General features: G+C 41.7%; 1 protein-coding gene across 3 annotated transcripts in view; it reads right to left on the reverse strand.

Annotated features, from left to right (window-relative positions):
* Positions 1 to 15,757, reverse strand: part of DDI2 (DNA damage inducible 1 homolog 2) — a 40,538-nt gene extending 24,781 nt beyond the window's left edge. Inside the window, exons 1-4 of one of the 3 annotated variants that reach the window (XM_070602580.1) lie at positions 15,336 to 15,757; positions 7,564 to 7,693; positions 4,232 to 4,468; positions 2,478 to 2,604 (exon numbers count right to left, since the gene is read on the reverse strand). In XM_070602580.1, the coding sequence (XP_070458681.1) occupies positions 2,478 to 2,604; positions 4,232 to 4,468; positions 7,564 to 7,693; positions 15,336 to 15,473 (632 nt within the window). In that variant the 5' untranslated portion in view covers positions 15,474 to 15,757. Of the gene's footprint in view, positions 1 to 2,477; positions 2,605 to 4,231; positions 4,469 to 5,232; positions 5,282 to 7,563; positions 7,694 to 15,335 lie in introns of those variants that run through there. The other 2 variants (XM_070602562.1, XM_070602558.1) reach the window with 2 other exon arrangements.
* Between the last annotated feature and the right edge of the window lie 6,784 nt (positions 15,758 to 22,541).

Here is a 22,541-nt window from a genome sequence, read left to right on the forward strand (position 1 = left end):
GGAGAATAAGGGTCACAACTATTTTTATCCCGTAGAATGTCAGAATTTCATGAATGCTCCAAATTTAACTGAGGATTTACTAGGTATCTGGGTACATTTCCTACATCCAGTATATTGAAAACAGTTTGCAAACATAATACGTAGATGCTTCAATTGTTTCGGTTGCACCTGCTGCTAAATCTCTAAGATTGGGCTTTCTAATCTGCAAAATGAGGATAATAATTCCTATTATAGGATTGCTGAGAGGTATAAAGAATCTAGTATACAACGCTAACAACATAAGAGCAGATAACCAAAAACATGCACCTACCTACCTACCTACCTAGCTACCTACCTACGACTTAGAAAACTACACAGACACGTATCACAGTTCACCTGGTCTATCAAATCATTTCTTCAAAAACTGAACATATTCTTTTTTTTATTGTGCTAACATTGGTTTATAACATTATATAACATATTCTAATTCTTCCATGAGAATAGCCAATAAAAGGGAGTTCCAGTTTACTCCAACATCTCATGTCTTCATTTCCAGTCTCCTTTTAAAAACATCACCAACATGAATGGAAACTAGGGCAGGGGCTGGGCAACTTACCTGAAGACTGAGACAACAATAGAACAGGATCCAAGACCTGGGATCCTGCTAGCGCAGAAGTGAGTTCTGGCGACAGATATTATGGCCTGCAAAAACTAAAATATTTACTATCTACTCCTTTATGGGAAAAGTTTGCTGACCCCTGCTCTAAACTGTAGTGCCTGTCTTTTCTGTAGTAATATTCTAGCTCAACTGAATTGATGGGTTTATCAGCCATTCTGTAATAAAATTTCTCAGAAAGGCACTCGTTTAATTTAGTCAGGCCAATATGCAAGCTATTATACCTCAGTGTACATATACCCCGTGTAATCACTACTGTATCATACCAGATGACTTTAACAGGCATTCGATATAATTACCCAGCTTTTCTCTTACGCCATGTTATTAAATTTAGAAGTAACCTAAAATTAGTTGTGCACTTCTGACCTTGCACTGACTCCAACCAAAATAAGTTTCAGCAAAAAATCTTCTGAGATAATACCAGTTACTTTGGCTATTCTGGGCTCTGTAGAGAGTCCCTTCAGATGCACAAGGTTTTCTCCTTTAAAAAAATGTATGCATCACCCCATTTCCTTTACCCCACCTCTGGGAAGAAACGTGAGTCACATGGACACGCTCCATTCCACTTCTACTCTTCTAATCGCTCAGTATCACGGTTTGGCTAGGATGCCTCCCCACTCTCCCTCCCACCCCTCCTGCTTCCTGGTGTGGAACACAACTATTCTTGAAAACTATGTCAGGTTCTTTACAGCTACAATGTAGTCTAGTTCAGAGAACACAGATATCTTCCTATTTCTCTGGGTAGATTTAACTAGTGAGATGTTCCTCAAAGATATTTGTTACTACTTGATACAATTAGCGGGAACACTTAAGAACACAAGGAATGCCTTAGGGCTGTCAACTGATTAGGGGTGTACAATTGACATTTCTCTGATTTCAAATGTAGTCAGAGAAAAAAGAAATAAGAACATTATTATTTGACTTCCAAGTTGACAGTATAATATAATGAGCAAGTTAGGCTTCATTCAAGCAACCAATGGTGATGACACAGTCCTTAAAAGTAGTATCGTTACAGTCATGTTCCTCTTCGTTATACTAAGGCCTTCACAGTCAGCAACAGAAACTGAATCTGAGGGGAATAAAGCAGCTGTTTTTTTATTCAAAGGTACTAACTGAACAGCCTCATGCTTGTGACTAGTAATGTGACCAAGGTTGGCATCAGCATCATTGTACCTGGTTAGGCCCGACCCCTTAAGATTCTGACTCATCAGATTTGGGAGTACAGCCCAAGCACGTACATTTTTTAAACGCTTTTCATGTGATTTTAATGCTGCCCCAGGTGAGAACCACAGCCTTAGAGAAACTGGAGTTGGAAATGTGAACGGCAGTCAGTCTACCCACTGAGGCCTGTGCAAGAACTGCAGAAGGAACAGACTTCAGACTACAAGTTTCTGCACCCATGGATCTACTCCCATCATGTGCCAGCCTGGATTTGATCAGTGCCCAGGCATCAGGTCTAAAGAAAGATTCCTATCCGCCTGCGCAGCCCATCCAGCAGTGTGACCAAGCTGGGGGCTTCCACTCAGTCCTGGGGTCATCTACCGTGAGTTGCTTTAAAGATGTGCTGCATGCTAGTCAGGGCGTTTTTATTAAAATTTTAGAAGAGAAAGTCATTAAGTTAGGTACCTGTACCTTTGTAACGCTGAATCAAATGTGAGGAAAATGGAAGAGGAGAGAATAACCTAAAAGACCGAAGTTACTATCTCAAATGAAGAATAAGGAAGCTACCTCAAAGCAGATGTCCAACCAACACGAGATCACCCAGAGGTGGGAAATCTGGATTCTCTAAATCTTTCTCTTCAGGTGAAGGGTCGTTCATTACCTTATATCTTCTTCTATCTTTGCCTGAGCTTCAAGATCAAAAGGGTCAGCAGAAAAGAGACGAATCCTTTCTTGCTCTCTCCGGGCTCGGTCCTGCTGCTGCTCCACCAGGACTCTAGAAAATTTCTCTACAAAAATAAGGGGTCAAATCTTAAGTACCACTATATTTTCATTCTTTATTAGTACTTTTCCACATCAAACAATTTCTCAAAATCAACTGTAAGAGATGCAGAAAGGAAGTCTAAAAATTCTTTTAAATGAGCAATTACATTTACTTTCTATTCTCTGAGGCAAGACTACTTCTTCACCTAAATTCAGTGTAAACAAATAAAGTATCTGCAAAAATCACTTACACCTGTAAGAAGTTATCCATCACGTTGTTTCTACTCAGAGGTAATGATTTTTCAGTTTAGATCAGTGGGGAATAACTCTATGTGGCAGACAAAACCCACTCCTCCCCTCCTTATTGCCCTTATTATCCTGTTACCTAGAAATAAAATAGAGCACCACAATCCCCTTCTTCCTCTTCTAGTTTCATTTCCTTTATAATACTCTCTGCCTAAAGGCAGATAAATTAAATGCAAACTACTGTTAGGCTATCTATATTACCTGATGGATAACAGGCAGGAAAATTAGTAAAGAGAAAACATTGCTTACTATATGACGCATGGTTCAAGAACCACCTTTATTTTGCTATTTCTTAAATGGAGGTGTATTTAAATGTATAAACTTAAATGTGCCATCATCATGGTCTTTGGCAATTAGATATGTTGCATAAGAAATTAAAGAAACCAAGATAATGGTCATATGAACTACTAATATACACAACATGGAGGGGTCTGAAAAACATTAACTTGAGTGAAAGCAGCCTGACACAAGAGAGGACATACTGTATGATTCCTTTTACATAAAGATCAAAAACAGGAAAACTAATCTATAATGATTATCAGGACAGTAGTAGCCTATAACGGCAGGACACTGACTAGAAAGAGAACATAATGGAACTTTCTAGAGTGAGAGAAATGTCCTATATCTTGACTGAGGTGGTAGTTACATGAGTTTGCCAAAACTCAAAGAACTATATATTTAAAATCTGCGTATTTCTCTGTAGGTAAATATTACCTCAATTTAAAAAATGGTTATTGAAGAATGAGTTATTAAGTATCTGTTAGGTTTTAAAATCTAATCAGTAGAGTTTCATAAACCCAAGAGTAAAATTGGAGAAATTTACAGAAAAAAATTTACTCATAAAGATGAGTAAAAATAAGTGTTCTGTTAAATAAAAGAATGGCTCAAATACAGCCCCAGATAAACTGTTGGTAACAACCCCACTATCAGCAACCTTGGGATGGATGAGAATAAGGGGGTTCCATTTTGTCACACAAGCTGATGGCACTGAACCTGTTTCTTGGAACCAAAAGCATTTCAGCTGGTGTCAGCTGGTCTAACGAAAGAGGTTAAAATATCAGTACCTGGGTTACATGCTGCTGAAATGGTGAGAGGAAAAATGTAAACAGAGGGGGCTGGGCTAGCTGGATTTTGGAACTCTATGCAGTCCTAAAATTGCCGCTATTGCTAATTAACTCAGCCTCTGACATCAGCACTAATTTACCTCCCTAAACCAACTGCTATGTTCAATAAATCACGTGGCACGGTGGGTTGGACACACCAGTTGCTTGAGTTTCTCCACACTTGCTGTGACACAACTACTTCACCTCAGGTCAGCCTGATGGCTTTCCAAGTTCACAAGCTTACCAAGGTCTCCACTGAGCAGGGCGTCTGCCAGGGGTGGATTGCGTTCCTTCAGCAAGGACAGCTCGTGGGGGTTGGCCAGCAACATGTCTCGGAGCAAGGCTGGATTGTCCAAGCCCTGAGGAGACGAAGCTATTTCTCCAGGAGATGAGTGGGACTGCTGTACTCCTGCTGGCTGGCGCTGCCGGGAGCTGGATGTGCCAGGCACAGCTATGCTACGGAAGTCTATTCGGGGTAAGTCTGTTGGGGAAAATCAAATCAAAGTTTACTTCAGACGACTCCATAAAAACAAGTTTTTGAAGGAAACAGCAGAATATCTGCTCATAAGTGGTATATAATAGCAGTAAATGGTAATCGCAGACATTCTAAAAACCTCTCCTATCCTCTTTCTCGTACTTTTCTTTTTAATGGCGGTCACACTGACTTTGAATACAAAGACTGCAGTCTGAGAGCGAACAGATAGGAAAGAATAGAAGAGTGTGTGTGTCGGGGTGCGGGGGCAGACAATGGCAGTAACCCCAAGTTTTTGGCTTATAAAAATATCCCAGAATAGATAAGTTTTTACTTATTAGGCTTTTTAAAAATTAAAGCTAGTCTCAGTAGATGTAACTGCATAAACGTGGATGTGGTCCTTAAGAAAAATCCTAGTCTGCTTTGACATATGCTTCAAAGAGCCCTGACACCTTGCGTGAAGAATACTATACATATCAAGTGAACAGCGTAAATGTTAGATGTTAAATTCTGAAAGTATGTGCTACACATATTAGTTCTTTGAATTTACACTTTCATCTGTGTATCACTGCTGACTCTTCTCACACCCCTGGGGGAGCTAGGAGGTGTAATCATTTTATAGGAGAGAAAAACAGAAGAAAAGGAACTTGCACAGGTTCTCAATGCTGAGTACACCAAAAGAGACAACAGGTTTAGAGGCTACGACTCTCAGGTTTATACTCCGGGCTGAGCTGACCCTATTAAAATGAAAGGAAAATAAAAGGGAGCCTTACACAAAGGACCAACATACTGCATGAATCCTGCATGAATCCATTTATATGAAATGCCTAGAACAGGAAAACACATAGAGACTGAAATTAGACTGATGGTTGCCTAGGGCCAGGAGGCTTGGGGGCAGATGGGGAATGACTATTAATGGGTACACAGTTTCTTTTTAAGGTGATGATAATGTGCCAAAATTGATTATAGTGATGGTTGTGCAACTCTGAATATACTAAAAATCATTGAATCGTATCCTTTTTTTTTTATTTTGAGAAAGATTAGCCCTGAGCTAACTGCTGCCAATCCTCCTCTTTTTGCTGAGGAAGACTGGCCCTGAGCTAACATCTGTGCCCATCTTCCTCTACTTTATATGTAGGACGCCTACCACAGCATGGCGTGCTAAGCGGTGCCATGTCCGCACGCAGGATCCAAACCGGCGAACCCGGGCCACGGAAGCGGAACGTGCGCACTTAGCCGCTGCACCACGGGGCCAGCCCCACTGTATCCTTTAAATGAGTAAATTGCATGGTATGGGAATGATATCTCAATACAGCTGTTATTTAAAAAAAGGAAAGAGAGAAAAAAAAATAAGAAGAAAACAAGCAGAGCCAGAACGAGGGGCTAGGACTGAATGAGTCTACATTTGTTCACCTCCAAAATGTATTTGAAGGTCATACTTGTCCCAAGTCTGAGGCTACCCTGTAGCCTTTGAGACCTCAAACAGAAAAAGGGAATGCTTAAATTCAGGCAACGGTTTCTGCCTTTTAGCATGGGTTCAACTAGGCGGTCACCTTCTTCAAACAGACCTCAGCTGGCAGCTGGCAAATGTATGTGTATATGTGTGTGTGTGTGCACACACTTGTGTATGAACTCCTAAGCAATGAAAAGGTGAAATGAACGGCATGATCTTTGTGAGGTAGTTAATCTATACCAACTGGCAAAACATACACGGGTGGGCCTTCTCTGTGGGCAGGGAAACTTTATCTCCAGCCCTGTTACACTTATCTTGAGAGTCCATTCACTTCAGAATAATTCTGAAAAACTTGTTTACTTTAGAGACCAGATCCCCTCCCCTCCCTGACCTACTGGCTCTCTCATCCATATGGGACAGCACAGGACGAAAAACAGTGAATCTCCAGAATTGATGATCTCACCAAATTAACCAAAGGAAGATTTGTTTTTCACCGACAGGCATATTGGAACCACCACTCTATCTAAAGTTTAACAGTAGCCCCAGGGACTAATGTAATCCAGATCTGGGAGGAACAGGGTTTGATGATCTCTTCTAGCCCCAGTTTCAGACTGAATGGAAGCACTGTGTTCTAAGCTGGAGTCTGTCATTACCCAGACACCTATCAGCTGTTACCATAAACTTTAAAACCAAGTGAGCTAGAGACCAAACACTATTCAAAGAAATCTATCAGAATATGACAGGGAATGGGAAAAAAACTCACACATTTCATCAAGTGGTTCCACATTAGAACCGTACAAACGTTTGTACTCACGCACTCATCCAAGGGTCTGAAGAAAGCTATGGACCCCTCCCCATCAAATGCACACACCCACACGATTATGCATATTATTTCAGGGACCCAGAAACCTCCCAAATCCCAACACACAGATTCCAGATTATAAACACCTATTCTGGATGGAACAGCTAAGATAGATAACAGTTTCTTTTTACATGATTAACAAAGCTGGTGGAAAAGAACCAGATTTGGTGGTCCAGCTGCTTTATGTTCACAAAACTCAGGGTAATAGAAAAAGCACCAAGTTTTAATTCCTGTGCCTTCACTTACTAGCTAAGTAACTTTGAAGACATTATTTAAAATCAGAGCTTCATCTGTTAATGACAATAAATTGTGAGGAGGAATCTCTTCTCCTACAACAGAGTTATGAGATCACATGAAATGAGGGAGCAAGTCCCTGGCTGACAAAATGCCCCAGAAGGGCCTGCCACTGAATGCCAGACACAACACAGCAAAAGTCAGTCAGGAACCACAGGCATATGCAGCCTCTCAAGTCCCAAGGATAAAATTATCATTGATTACAAAACAGAAGCTAACGTTTATTGAGGGCTTGCTACATGCTGAAGGTTTTACACGCATTATTGTCACATCAACTCTAGGAGTTGGGGTTAATTATAGCACCTAACTTATGGATAAGGAAACTGACTTAGAGAAGTTAACTCGTCCAAGGTTACGTACCAGCAAGCAAGGGGTAGTCAGGATTTGTACCCTGGTAGTCTGAATCCAGAGCTAATCCAAAACTCTGAACCACTGTGCGATTTTATCTACTGATGCTTATGTCAGGGGATGCCAAACCATTACGAGATGTCTTACTTGGGAACTGCACTGGAGGTCGAGGGTCTGCATTCTCCTTCTGTCGTAAAATCACAACATCCCCATCTTTCAAGCCGTAAGAAGCCAGTGATCTGTGGTTGTCTGTGAGAGGTCTTTCAGCGTAGACAATCTACAACCAGAAAAGATTTAACAGTATGAATCACTGTTACACAGCGCAAAGAAGAAAGACCATAGTTTTCCTCTTCATCAGATAATGTCACTCCCTGCTCAAAACCCTCCAATGGTTTCCCATCATATCTAGAATAAAAGCCCAAGTCCTTCTCATCACCTACGAGGCCCAAACAACTTGGTCCCTGGCTCCTCCTGACCTCACCTCATAACACGATTTGCTGTTGTTAGTGCCCTTGAGTTGATCCTGACTCCTAGTGACCCTGTGTGCAGCAGAGCTGAACCCTGCCTGGTCTTTAACGCCATCCTCTCCCCTTCTAGTGCCATATCAGACAGTGTTGCGCTGCTATGCAGTGTTTTCATCGCCAACTTTTCCGGAAGTGGGTGGCCAGGTCCTTCTTCCTAGTCTGTCCTAGTGGGAAGCTCTGCGGAAACCTGTCCACCATGGGTGACCCTGCTGCTATTTGAAATACTGGTCGCACAGCTTTCAGCACCACAGCAACATGCAGCCACCAGAGTATGACAACTGACAGATGACAGACGGGTGGTGGGGTTCCCTGACTGGGAAATGAACCCTGGGTCGTGGGGGTGAGAGTGCCGAATCTTAACCACTAGACCACCAGAGCTGGTTATAAAATGACTGCTGTTCCTCAAGTAACATGATAACTTCCCCCTCAAGCCTGTTTCACTTGCTCTTCTCTCTACCTGAGGAATGTTCTTTCCCCACTCATTGTTGTTTTAGGTCTCTGATCAAACACTACCTCTTCAGGGCCCTTGCCTAATCACTCTATTTAAAATGTACCCTCACCTCACATATTTTATATTTATTTATTGAGTGTCTATCTACCCCACTAAAATGTAAGCTACTTGAGGACAAGGACTTTGTTTTGTTCACCATATCCAAAATGCCTAGAACAGGGCATGTTAGATAAATAATGCCCAAATATTTGTTGAATTAAAGGACGAATGAATCTAATGTATATTACTTTAAAATCAGATTTAATTTTGAGCAGGGAAGAAAATGGGAATAATTTACTCTGGGCACGCGAACTACAATACTGTTAAATAATGTGTCCCCCAGTTTTAGTGACATATAATTGACATAATCTTGTACTTATTTTAGGTGTACAACACGATTAGATGTATATATATATCACAGTAAGTAGCTAACATGCATCACCTCACATAGTTACAAAATTCTTTTTCTTGTGATGAGAACTTTTAAGATTTACTCTCTAAGCAACTTTCAAATGTATGATACGGTATTGTTAACTTTAGTTACCAGGCTGTACATTGACATCTCAATGTGTCCATTTTTAAATGATCTTGCATGCGGGCAAGTCTAAAAGGTCCCCAAATACCACTCTTCCTGTATACTTCTCCTGTTCTACCATCCCCAAAGTTTTATCACTCCTATGTTTATGGGTGGAAACAAAAGTGGAATAAATTCAGAAAAGAATAAACACAGATGGAAAAAAAGATCAGCAATGTACCACCAACAAAAATATTATTATGATGTGCAACCAAACATTGAAGAAAGCCTGAGAACATAAAAATAGATGAAATAATGTGCTGTGGAAAGAAAAGGAACACATAAAGGGCATACTGTAACTTCATCGTGAATGAGCATAAAACCCACCCTGCATTATTATATACTCCAGAGGGACGTTCAGAATAAACTCAGAGTTTGGAAGGTTTTCTTCCTAACAATTCACTTTGTACCAGGCCACATGCAAACGGAGGAACTTGAGTTCTGCCCTGGCTCTGACAGGGGCCCTGTCACTCAGCTGGTCTAGGCTTCACATTTCCCATTTGTTAAGCAACCACTTGGGGCTAGATAGTCATTACAGCTGTCCCTTCCAGGTCTTTCTGCTACACCACCACTTTACGATGTTTCCTCACAGCTCTCAGAGTAAGACTGCCTGACACAGAACCTGAAAAATACAGGATTTAAACTGGAAAAAAAAGGTCTGTCGTATCTGCTCTCAGAACTTGCACTGACATGAGGAATAGAAATAACAGGAAACTGAATTTAGTTCTCTGCAAAATCAAATACTTCTGGGGATGAGCAAAAAAAATTGATTTGCCGAGTTTGTAGGTCCAATTATACTTTATAAGTTCTATAAATGACTAGAAAAAGTATTGTTAGTTCTTACCCTCACCTGCAAAGTTAAAACATGTTACAACAGATTGCAACTGTCACTCTACCCATCCATTCACACTCCCTTATTTAAGCATATATCTCATAGTAAAAGTACACCAGAATCAACACAGTTGTTTGAAATACAACTGGAGAGTCATTATAACGTGTGGGATTGCTTGGAAAAACCACCATAAACCTGAAGTGACAAGTGTCCAAGGTTGAAGTGTACAGCAAGAATCAACAGGCATGCCAAACCCACACAGGCAGCTCTGACAAGGTGGCATCAACACCGTGACACCACCATAATGAAGGTATCAGTGTCCAAGGCCTACTCCTTAATTTTCCAGGCTCAGAGCTTCAACTATCAGTATATTTAGAAATATATGATCAGTCAATATATTCTAACTGTACTTCTAAGAGAACATTTATTTATCTCCAACAAGAAATCAAACTCAGGAGAATCAGAACATTCCTGTCCACAAGATCACCGAATTCTCTTCAGGCTGGAAATGCGATGTGGAAAGCTGTATTAAAAGAGCAACAGCTACTACTGAGTGAGCTTCTACTAGAGGCAGCATCACACTAGGTCTTCAAGTCTCCCACTTAATCCTCATGTCTTCTCATTTACGTCTCCCAGTCATCTTAGGAGGTAGGCATTATTTGTGCCATCTTAGGGACAGGGAGACAGATAGAGAGTTAAGTGACCTGAGGCTGCACAGCTATTAAGAAGAGAACCGGGACTGGAACCACAGCCGCCTGACTTTAAAGCCCCTACTCTTCCCTAGTACCACATACAACTTTCCCAAACAGCAGCTGAAAGTGGCCTGGTGATGAGCTGGGTGACCTTAGCATGAGCTATTCAGCCATCCATCACCACTAAGGGCCTGTACTCACTAGGGGGATCAAAACCCTGCCCACTGCTCAGTGAATCCCCTGCCCTGAACATGAAGAAAGGAACACTAAGTCTTCACTCTTTGAACTCCCATTTTACAGATGCCCTACCTCACCCCATCACTGTTCAGCTAACACAGTCTTTTCCTCAGTAGACAAGATAATTTTCTTAAAGGAAGGTATCTTAAGTAAATAAAAATGTAAGATCCAGGTAATCATTACCACCAAACATGCATATGAAATAAGGAATATTGCCATTTGCCCCAATTTCCTAAAAATACTAGACTGGAGAATGTGGGTGAGGAGCAAACAGTCTCCACGCCGACAAAGCAGCAGGTGTATTCCATTTTAGTCCAAGGACGCAAATGAGATAAACAAAGGCTTAGTTGAAATTATAACTGCCACAAAGAACTGATTTCTTTTTGTTAAAATAGGGTTAAGAGTCTAAGACAGTCATTTTGCATCTCAAGTCCCAGAATAAATCTGAATGATTTTCCAAGTTAAGTATCTATTAGTCCAGTGGTTTCAAATTTCTACCAGTAAAAACAAAATGAGTAATGGCATCATAATACCCAAGTCAAAGGCTACAAAGCTCAAAATTCAAGTTTTGCCAGTTAGAGGAACATGCAACAGGAAAATGTACACAGCTACAAGGCTTAATCTGCCAAAGTGGCACAACTGCTAGTGCCTACTGCAGAGGAGGCGCCCTAGAGACGGGATTCTAATCTTAATCAACATTTAACAATAGACTAATTAATACACTCCAGGATCTTTAAGCATGATGTCCAATGTTTTTGGTCTCTGAATGACAGCCTTGGATGAACAGAAATCCTAACGTCTCTAGCATTGAGGACCATAAAGTAGCCACAAAATGCTTGGAATTACATCTGAATGGCTTCATAATAGTATCTACTATTAGTTGAAAACCCATTATATGCCAAGTAATCTACATGTACCATCCCATGTAATAGTCAGATTGACTTTTACAACCCTTCTTGAAGATAATTTGGCAATAGTTACTAAAAGCCTCTCAAAAGACCTGACAATTCCATATCTAAGAATTTATCCTGAGAAAATAATCAGAAATGGGGAGAAAGCCTGAAGTATATACATATCCATGGAAATGTTACTCGTAACTGCTTCCAGTTTTCCCCAATCCAAATGCCCAGCAATAGGGAAACTGTTAAATAAATTGTAGTACACTATATGATGGTATATTATGTGCCCATTAAAATTATAAATTTGAAGAATTTGAAATGTTATGGGAAAATGCTAACAATGTAGTGCTGTCTGAAGAAAGACTGACATGAAATTGTTTATATAGTTCTATCATGTTTAAAAGATACATTTTAACTATACAAAGGGGAAAAATCCTTACCAAAAAAAAAACTACTAGAAAGTAAACTGCAGTTATCTCTGGGTTATGAGGTAATAAGTAAGTGTGTTCTTTTTTATCCTTTTCTATATGTTACAAGTTTCCTATGATTATGTAGTAGCTATCCAAAAAAAATACACGAAAATTACCTGTGAAAATACACATGCCAAAACCAGCTATAAGAGAAAACTTCAGTTTCCACTGGTTTAAAATAGTGTCTTACAAACCACAAATCATGCTGAGCGCAGAGCTGCGTTTCCAGGATCACAGTTACTGCTATTATTTGACATTTCAATATGCCTTTCATGTTAGAGTCCTTACACACTCTGCACACCTTTTTACCACATGCCACCTACAGGGGTAAATCATAACGATGTTTCAAAAATATAAAGACTTTAACTTAAAGTGAAACTAAGTTCTGATAATTGTTTGAAGTTTGCCCAGCCAAGCCTGCATCAAAGCATTAAACAGAGCCATAACTGGCTTCCAAGCCCACACTTGTATTAAGAGATGGAAGATGCCCAGCTTTAATCACATGTACAAGTAGAGATGGTTTCTATTCTAAATTTATCATCACATTATAACTACTATAATCAGACTAGAGCTGTTAAAAATGAACACTTTTTCCACGTGTATGCTTATGCACAATCGATGCTGATGTGAAAGACTGAATTCTAAACCAGTAATCCTCAATGTGGGGCAGGCATGCAAGACAATTCTTTACAGATACAGGAAGAAAACAGAAAATAGTAGCATTTTGATTTCCATTTATTTTAGTTCACCCTTCCTTAAATTCTATTCTGTACCTATTTATAATGTACAGAAAGTATTACTTCATGTATAAAATGTAATTGGTGTTTACAGTTATTATATACATGTAATATACATGCATATATACAATGCATATAACATTAGTTGATGTATATAATTTATTATATACATCACACAGATGCATGTTCCAAAACATTTTACTTAGGGGCACACGTGATCAAAAAAGTTTGGAGACCACTGGTCTGGACACACAGGGACAGGAAAGAACAGCCAGGAAGGTTTAAAAAAAAAAAGTCCCTTTAGAAATGGAATCAGAAATGAAAGTGAAGGAAAGAGAATGGAGAAGGTAAATAAGAGAAGTGAGGTAAGATGCCAGGAGAACTATGAGAGGAAGGAAGGAAAGATGAATAATATGGGAAAACCCTGGGAGGTAAAGGTAGGGGGGGAACCTCAAGTAAATGAAGATGACATATTTTCGGGTAAAAACTATAATGATGTTTACTATTATGATTTGGTGAAAGGAAATGACTCAAGTGTCTAGGGTGGATCCTGTTCCTCCCTGATGGGCAAGCAACTGAAAGACAACAGACCACCAGATATCTTAAAATAGATACTGTGTTAGGTTGCAATGGATCCAAAAGAACAAACTTGAAAAACAGAAGCTGTTTACGGCTATGTAATACAGGCTTAACACTAATTGGAGCCCAGGTTTCCATAGGCTAATTTGGCTTGAGAAGGAAGTAAATGCCAAAACACTGACCTAACAAATAAGAAAGAAATCGGAGTTAGCCTAATTGTTCAATTATTAAGGTATTCTTAGCCTTCTGGATTGGCAGAGGACAGTACCTGCCTTGACCATACAATTATTTGTCTTTCAATCTGACACCCTCTTTAATTTAGAATTTTTGTTACAGCCATCTCAACAAATGCAGGAGTAGAGACGATCTCAACCTTTGTCTTCTCCCAAGCCCTAATAACAACGAAATCAAATTACATTTTAATTTTTTCTTTCTCCTACCAGCTGGTGATTATAAGCAGGGTGACAACAGCTAGAGGGAAAAGAACAATTGAAAAAGCCACCTTCAAAAATATGAGTTCATTTTCCCTCCCTGCTTAAAGCATCCTCTCCTAGCCTTCCCCTTCAGGGATTCATTGACAGGAACTGGCTCTTGAGTTTTTGTGGATTAGTTTTAGTTACAAAAAATCCCTTTTACCAATTTCTCTGTACCTTTGGCCAGACTTTGTATCTGAGTGACACTGTGTGCCCTGAAATAAATTCTTTCTTGATGCTGAGCTTTATGCCAAGGTTCTAAAGTTCACACAGTGTAAAGGAACTGTACTCACTTCTGAACAAAATATTGACACATTTGTTTACCATAACACAGGGCAGAACAAGCTGTAGTTGGGCAATAGTTTTTGGAACTGTTTCATAACTGCAATAGGAAATAAAGATTTACATTTTGGGGCCTCGGAGGACTTCTATAATTTTCTTAATGTTTAGACTATGTCCTCCGAGGTCCACTTACCAAGTCAAGATTTAAATGTTTCAGTGTGAAGGCCACAGAGTTACTGTCACCAATTGTTTAGTGGCAGCCCCAAAGCATTCTGAAAATAAATTACTCTGCTTATTTAAAATGCAAGTGCAGCTTAACGTCTTTACAGCAGGGTAGGGAAATGAAACAACCCAATCACAGAGACGATACTAGACCATTTTAAAGCAAATATCCTCTTAAAGCACTGAGCTTTGAACTGACTCAAACTCTTGAGTTGTGACAAGAAGGAGGGATTTTGGCCTACTACCAGGGAAGAAACCAGAGAAACAAACAGTTTGCGTTGAACTAATAACTGCTTTTTTTTTTTTTTAAAGAATTTAACCAGAAACGCATGTGGCAGGGAAAAGAGCATTTCCAAAGGCCTCATAACAAGGCAGTGCAAGTCTCAAACTTTTTCCTTCACTTAGAGTGCAAATCTCTGCGTTTAAAGGTGAATTACGTTTCCTTAAGCAGGAACCTTCTCCAAAAAAGCAGTTGAACATCTATCTCCCACAGTGATCCAAACTGGTATTTCTGGTTGGGGAAGCAGGATGTATGAACTCTTGCAAACCTAGGGCTTCTTCTGAGGTCCACGACGACACCCCAAGCTCGGGATAACATGAGGGCAGAAGTGGCCAGAGAGCCAGAAGGTGGGGCGAGCCGCCCAGGAGTCCACGCGCCGCCCGGGCTGCAGCGGGTGCGTCCGCGGTCAGGTTCTCCGCTACTGCCCCAGCACCCCACCCCAGGCTCGGGGTGCGGGGGGCAGCCACCGACTCCAGCTCCCTCCCGGCCGCGGGGGCGAGCTGGGAAGGGCCAGCCTGCTCTCCACCCCCCTCCGCCCCAATTCCTCAGCAGAAGCAAAGGGAGGGCGTGAGGCCCCGAGGCGGGAGGGCTAGCTCGGGAGGGAGGCCCCGCTCGCTGCCCGGCGTACCTGGCTCTCGGCTGCGGGGATGCCAGACTCGAGCTCGCACAGCGCGCGGAAGTTGTGCAGCTCGAAGTCGGCGTCGACCTGGAGGGAAAAGGTCACCTCGGAGAGGTCCCTCCGCACACAGTACACGGTGAGCAGCATGGCCCGGGCGCGACCCAGCTCGGCTCGGCCCGGCCTCGGCGCAGGGCGGCGGCGCGGCCTGGCTGCGGCTGCGGGCGGACGGCGCGGGGCTGCTCGCTCGCCCGCTCGCTCCTTCCCTCCCTCACACACGCTCAGTGACTCACTCCCTCCCGCCCTCACTAGCGAGCACGGCCGCCGCCACCCGCCTGCGACTCCGTCTGCCTGCCTGCCGGCCTGCCTCCCACTGCTGCCGCCAAGCGCGCCAGTCGCCCGGCGCCCCGCCCCGCCGCAACGCGGCTGCCGTAAAGCCCGCCTTGCCCTCTCCGCCTTCGCGACGCAGCGGAGGGGCGGGCCAGGGAAGGGGAGGCGGGAAGCGCGGAGAGGGTTGGAGGGGGCGTGGGAGGTCAGAAAGAGGGAGGGAGGGCGAGAAAAGGGGTGGGAAGGCAAGGAGGGAGGAGAAAGAAAAACGTATTGATTGATTTTATAACTGAAGTCTGTGGACGGCTTCACACTCGTTTATTCATCCAACAGGCATTTATTAAGTGCCTACCATGTGGATAGAAAAATGCGTAAAAACACAGGTCTTTGCCCTTAAGGAGCTCTCAAGCTAGTATAGGAGACTGAGAACTAAGCAGATAGTTCTAAAACGTATTTTCCGAAGTAGAAATTGAGGCTCAGAGAAGTTAATTCACTTCCTGTCCCGATGATTTAAGGTTAAAACCAAAATCCTTACCCTGCCTGATCTATAGAACCCAGCTCACTGTGGCCCATGCCTTTGTCTCCAGCTCGGCGTCCTGAGCCTTTCCTGCGCTCTGCCCTCCCAGCACGCTTTCAGTTCCTCCAAGGCTCCATTGCTCTGCCTTGTAAATAGTTTTCTCTCTGCTTGAACTGTCTCTTTCCTAGCCCTGGCAACCCCCAGTATTTCGTGCAGTGCTTTTATTGGGCACAGCCTGAAATCCACTCAATAAAATATTTGCTACTTTAATGGCCTGTTTAAAGCCACATAGCTGATGAGCGACAGAGGCCCAGAACATGAGGATGAGTTAGAAAACCAAGACGGAAAGAGGAAGATAAAATGGAAGATTGGCATCTCCCTGTTTACCCCCCTTTCCGCCATCCATGGAGTAGGGACCCCTCTCCTAATGGGAAGGAAGGAGGAAACAGGATGGCTATGGATGCAGGTAAATATGTAGGTTTGGTGGCAAGGAAGTAGGAGAATGACTAGCTGAAGACTTTTCTCTGTAAAGGAAGAGGGAGTGTCATCTGTGGAGAATGAAGAGAGGTGGAGGCGCAGAGGTTGGCGAAGAGTGACTGTATCAGCTACAGAGAGCCTGACTATCAGTGGCTTAAGCAAACAGGGTTTTATTTTTCTTACAGGATAGGAAGCTTGGAGGTAGACGGCTGCACTGGTTCAGTGACTCAATGATATCAGGGCCAATATTTCTGCAAATCTTTGCCTTTTTCCAAGGGTCCCAGTATGGCCGGCTGCCTCCACTCCGCGCATCATTTTCTTGTTCAAGGCAGGAGCTTGGCCAGAGGTCCCCCAGCAGGTTTCTGCCTACATCCCACTGGCCGGAATTTTGTCACACAGATGCAAGGAAGGCTAGGAAAGGGAGTATTTAGCTTTTCTCACCTCTTTAAAGGACATGGACAGGGGAAAGAGGGGTTGAGATTGGGTGTTAGGTGAGACATACATAGTGCCTACTACAGTAGAGAAGGTTTGCAATAACCATTGCAAGTTGAAGTTGAGCAGAGGAATAATGTAGGATTGCCAGGTGGTGTCAAGGATTCAGTTGAGGTTGGAATCATGGATTGATTAATTTTTCTGTTACATTTATTTCTAGTGGCACTCAGGTGCCCAGGTGTGACAGATTTTATTTTCCAAAGATGGCTATGACAATATCTCCCATCTTATAATGTTCTTCCTACAATGTGGTGACATTCTTTCCATTAAGAGATGTGTTATATGTCCCTCTGTTTGAATCATGGCAGACTGACTCTAGCATAAGTGTCACTGTGTGACTGCTAAGGCTATGTCATAAAAGGCAATCTAACTTCTGCCTGGTTCTCTTGGAACACTTGCTCTTGAAATCCACCAGCCATGCTGTGAGGAAGCCCAAACTACCCCAGGCAGTGAGACTACATGGAAAGAACATGCGTAGATGTTTCAGGCAACAATCTACATAAGATCAAAGCCAATTACCAGGAAAACCCACCAAGTACACGAAGTAAACACTTCTGGTTGATTTCTGCCCGAGCTGTTGAGTCATCTCCAGCCTTTGAGGCTTCCCAACTGAGGCCCCAGACATCATGAAGCCGTCTCTACTATACTGTTTTTGCATTCTTGACCCACAGAATCTGTGAGCATAATAAAATGGCTATTTTACATGACTAAGTTGGAGGTGGTTTGCCATGAAGCAACAATAACTGGCACACTGAATACAAGAACGGTCAATAAACTCCGAAAAAAAGAGAGAACTTTTTATTGCAATATAATATACAAAAAGAAAAGTACATATATCTTAAGTATATAGTTGTAAGTTTTCACAAACTGAACACACTTGCATGATCAGCACTCAGTTTATGATACAGAACATTATCACTACCTCAGAAGCACCCCCACCCTGTATACTCCTTTCCAATCACTAACTCGCCCTCCCACTCCCCTGCAAGTGTAACCGCTATCCTAACTTTTAACAGCATAGATTAGTTTTTTGGTTTTCTACTACATATAAATGGACTGATGCAGCATGTAATCTTATGTCTGTCTTTTGTCACTCAACAGTAAGTGGGTTTTGTCCATATCAGTGCATGTAATTATAGCTTGTACATTTTCATTGCTGCATAATATCTTGTTTTTATTTTGTGAATATACCACAATCATCCATTCTGTGGTTGATGGGCATTTGAGTAGATACATTTTGAATAATGGTTTCCAAAATTTGCAACCATGAGAATCCTAAATAACATAAGCCCACATCTCCAAACCCAGGGTACGCATGCCGTGAGCAGTTCTGAGTTCCCTCACTTGCACACACTTCACTCATTAAGTATTAGAAAGTTTAAGGTATTCACACAGTCATTCAACATATATTTTTTTTCTTAAAGATTTTATTTTTTTCCTTTTTATCCCCAAAGCCCCCTAAGCCAAAGTACGTAGTTGTATATTCTTAGTTGTGGGTCCTTCTAGTTGCGGCATGTGGGATGCCGCCTCAGCATGGCCTGATGAGCGGGGCCATGTCCATGCCCAGGATTCGAACCAGCGAAACCCTGGGCAGCCGCAGTGGAGTGCACGAACTTAATCACTCAGCCACGGGGCCGGCCCCCCAACATATATATTGAGCACCTACTATGCACAAGATATCCTTTTAGACAGAGGGATTTGAAGCCTAACCAGACAGATAAGGTCCCTGCCTCATGGAGTGCACATTCTAGTAGAACTGACAGACAATAACACAAATAAATAAACAAACAAAATAAGTACAGGCTTTGATAACTACTATAGAAGAAATAAACAGGATGACGTCATAGAGACTAGCTGGAGGATGGATGTTTGTGGAAAAACATGCCTTAGATGGGATGTTTCTGTGAAGGCCTCTCTGAGGAGGCGATATTTGAACTGAGACCTGAGGAATTAGAAATCAGCCATCTGAAGCACCTAGAGGATGTTTTCAGGCAGAATAAACAGGAAATGCAAAGGCCCCTAGGTGAGAAAGAGTTTGGTGTCTTGTTAGAAGAAAGGCTAGTGGGGCTGGAGTGAGTGGGAGAGAGAAAAAGTGGTAAATGAGGTGACAGGAGTAAGAAGGCACCAGATCATGTAGTGCCTTGTAGGCCACAGTGAGGCATTTGGATTTTACCGAAAGGGAAAAGGAAGGCCATTACAAGGGTTTTAAGTAGAAAAATTACATCATCAGATTTATTTTTTAAAAAGTTCATGCTGTCCAGAAATAAACCTTCACATGTACGGTTAATTAATTTACAACAAAGGTGCCAAGACAATGAATTGAGGGAAAGAATAGTCTCTTCAAAAAATGGTGTTGGGACAATTGGATCTCCACCTGTGAAAGAATGAATTTGAATCACTGCCTCATACCATATATGAAACTGACTCAAAATGGATCAGAGACTTAGGTGTAAGAGCTAAAACTATAAAACTCTTAGAAGAAAATATGAGTAAATCTTTGTAACCTTGGATTAGGCAAAGCCTAAGAAGGCATAAGACTTCTTAGATATGACACCAAAAGCACATGTGAGAAAAGAAAAAAATAGATAAATTGCACTTAATCAAAATAAGAAACTTTTGTGGTTCAAAGGACACAATCAAGAAAGTGAAAAGATGGGCTGGCCTGGTGGCACAGTGGTTAAGTTCACACATTCCACTTCGGCAGTCTGGGGTTCACTGGTTTGGATCCTGGGTGCAGACCTACACACCACTTGTCAGGCCATGCTGTGGCAGGCGTCCCACATGTAAAGTAGAGCAACATGGGCATGGATGTTAGCTCAGGGCCAGTCTTCTTCAGCAAAAAGAGGAGGATTGGCAGTAGATGTTAGCTCAGGGCTAATCTTCCTCAAAAATAAAATAAAATAAATTTAAAAAAAGAAAGATAATGTTTGCAAATCATATCTCTAATAATAATAAGGGACTAATTAATAATTAAATAAGTAATTACTAATTAATTAGTTAATAATTAATAATAAATAATAAGGGACTTGTATCTAAAATATGTAAAGAATTCTTACAAGTCAATAATAAAAAGACAACCCCAATTTTTTAAATGGGCAAAAGATCTGAAAAGACATTTCTCTAAAGAAGAGAATTTATTCTTCCTTTTAAAGAAGATATACAAATGACCAATGTGAAAAGATGGTCAACGTCATTAGTCATCAGGGAAATGCAAATCAAAACCATAATGAGATACACTTTCACATCCACTAGGGTGTCTATAATCAAAAAGATAATAACAAGTACTGCTGAAGATGTGGAGAAATTGGAACCCTAATACACTGCTTTTGGGAATTTAAAATGGTGCAGCCACTTTGGGAAACAGTTTGGCAGTTCCTCAAAAAGTTAGGCATAGAATCACCACATAATCCGGCAATTCCACTCTTAAGCATACACCCAAGAGAAATGAAAATAGACATTCAGACAAGAACTTGTACACAAATATTCATAGCAGCATTATTCATAATAACCAAGGAGTGGAAACAACCCAAGCACCCATCAATAGATGAATGAATAAATAAAAATGTGATATATCCATACAATGGAATACTATTTGGCAAAAAAGAGAGAAATATTGCTACAATACAGATGAACTTTGAAAACATTATGCTAAGTGAAAGAAACCAGTCACAAAAGACACATATTGTATGATTCCAATTATACGAAATATCCAGAAAAGGCAAATAGATAGAAACAGAAAGTAAATCAGTGGTTGCCTAAGGCTGGTGGGTGATGGAGGGGGTACATGGACAGTGGCTGCTGATGGGTACAGAGTTTCTTCCTGGGGTGATGAAAATGTTCAAAAATTGATTGTGGTAATGGTTATACAGCCATGTGAATATACTAGAAACCATTGAATTGAACATGTAAATAGGCGATTTGTATGATATGTGATTTATATCTCAATAAAGCTATTAAAAATTTTTTTTTTAAGTTCACACTGGCTGCTAAATGGAGAATGGGGTTTTTTTAAAAAATGTTTTCCTTTTTCTCCCAAAGCCCCCAGGTACATAGTTGTGTATTTTTAGTTGTGGGTCCTTCTAGTTGTGGCATGTGGGATGCCACCTCAGCATGGCTTGATGAGCGGTGCCATGTCAACGCCCAGGATTCGAACTGGTGAAACCCTGAGCCACCGCAGTGGAGCTCGGGAACTTAACCACTCGGCCACAGGGCCAGCCCCTCGAGAATGAGTTTTCCTGGGGCAAAAGAGGAGATAGGAAAATGTTTGGGGGGCCACAGCAGAGGTCTAAATGAGAGAAAGGTTGGACTAAAGAGATGGCAGTTGAGACCAAGAAGCAGGTGGATTAGAGAAATATTTTAAAGAGTCAACACAACTTGCTAACGGATTGGACTTGGAGGATGAGGGAGAGGGAGGAATGACTCATGAGTTAAGAGGAAAAAAACCTTCAGAAATAAAATATACTCAGCACATCCGGGTAACCAAGATGTATTCTGTCTCTCTGTTGCACTAGGATTCAGACCCAAGGTCCTATTTCTTGGAATGGAAGGATCTTCTACAACCCTCCCACGCCCCACTGGATCTACCAAGCTTGTGCGGCAAAGCCCCCTGTCAACAGCTCTGCTGACTAGTCTAATGTCCTTGAACTCCTCATTCCCCACCCTCCTGCCTCTCTTGAGAGAACCATTTCTGGAGCAGAGAGCTCCCACAGCTTTTCACCAATCAGCTCCTTTCCTCTTGGGCCTCACCCCTTTTGGACTCTGCTCAGTTGCCTCTTGGCATCTCACTCACAGTGTGGAGTCCCACTTCTATCCCTCTAGGAGATAGACTTTGCACCTCTGTTACTGGAAACCACAAATGGCTTGAGACCTTTCCAATCCTTAGTTCTAAGTCAGGATGGGGTGGGGTGGACCTTGAGAGGAGGCCTGGAAAGCAGGACTACCAAAAAGAACGAGCCCCACGTGTCGATCGTTGCTGGGTGTCAAGAACTTTGCAGATGGTTGCTAACATTTACTGAATGCTCACTTTGTGCCAGACACTCTTCTAAGCACTTTATGTATGTCAAGTCATTTAATCCTCACAAAAATCCTATGAGGCATTATTTCCATTTTACCGATGAAGAAACTGAGGCATAGAGAAGGGTCAGTCACTTGCCCAAGGATACACAAGTCATAAATAGTCACTCCAGGATTCAAACCAGGCAATCTGACTCAAATCCACAGTCTTAACCACGATTTTAAGACCTCATTTCATCCTTCTAAAAGCCCTCAGAGATAGGAATATTAGTATTCATTCCCATTTCACAGATAAGGAAACTGAGGTGTGGGGATTTTAATTAACTTGCCCAAGTTCACATAGCTAGTGGCAGATTCTCCAAACTGGAAGAAACATCTGTTTCCAACCTTTA

The sequence above is a fragment of the Equus przewalskii genome, chromosome 2, assembly GCF_037783145.1.
Source record: "Equus przewalskii isolate Varuska chromosome 2, EquPr2, whole genome shotgun sequence".
Classification (NCBI taxonomy): domain Eukaryota; kingdom Metazoa; phylum Chordata; class Mammalia; order Perissodactyla; family Equidae; genus Equus; species Equus przewalskii.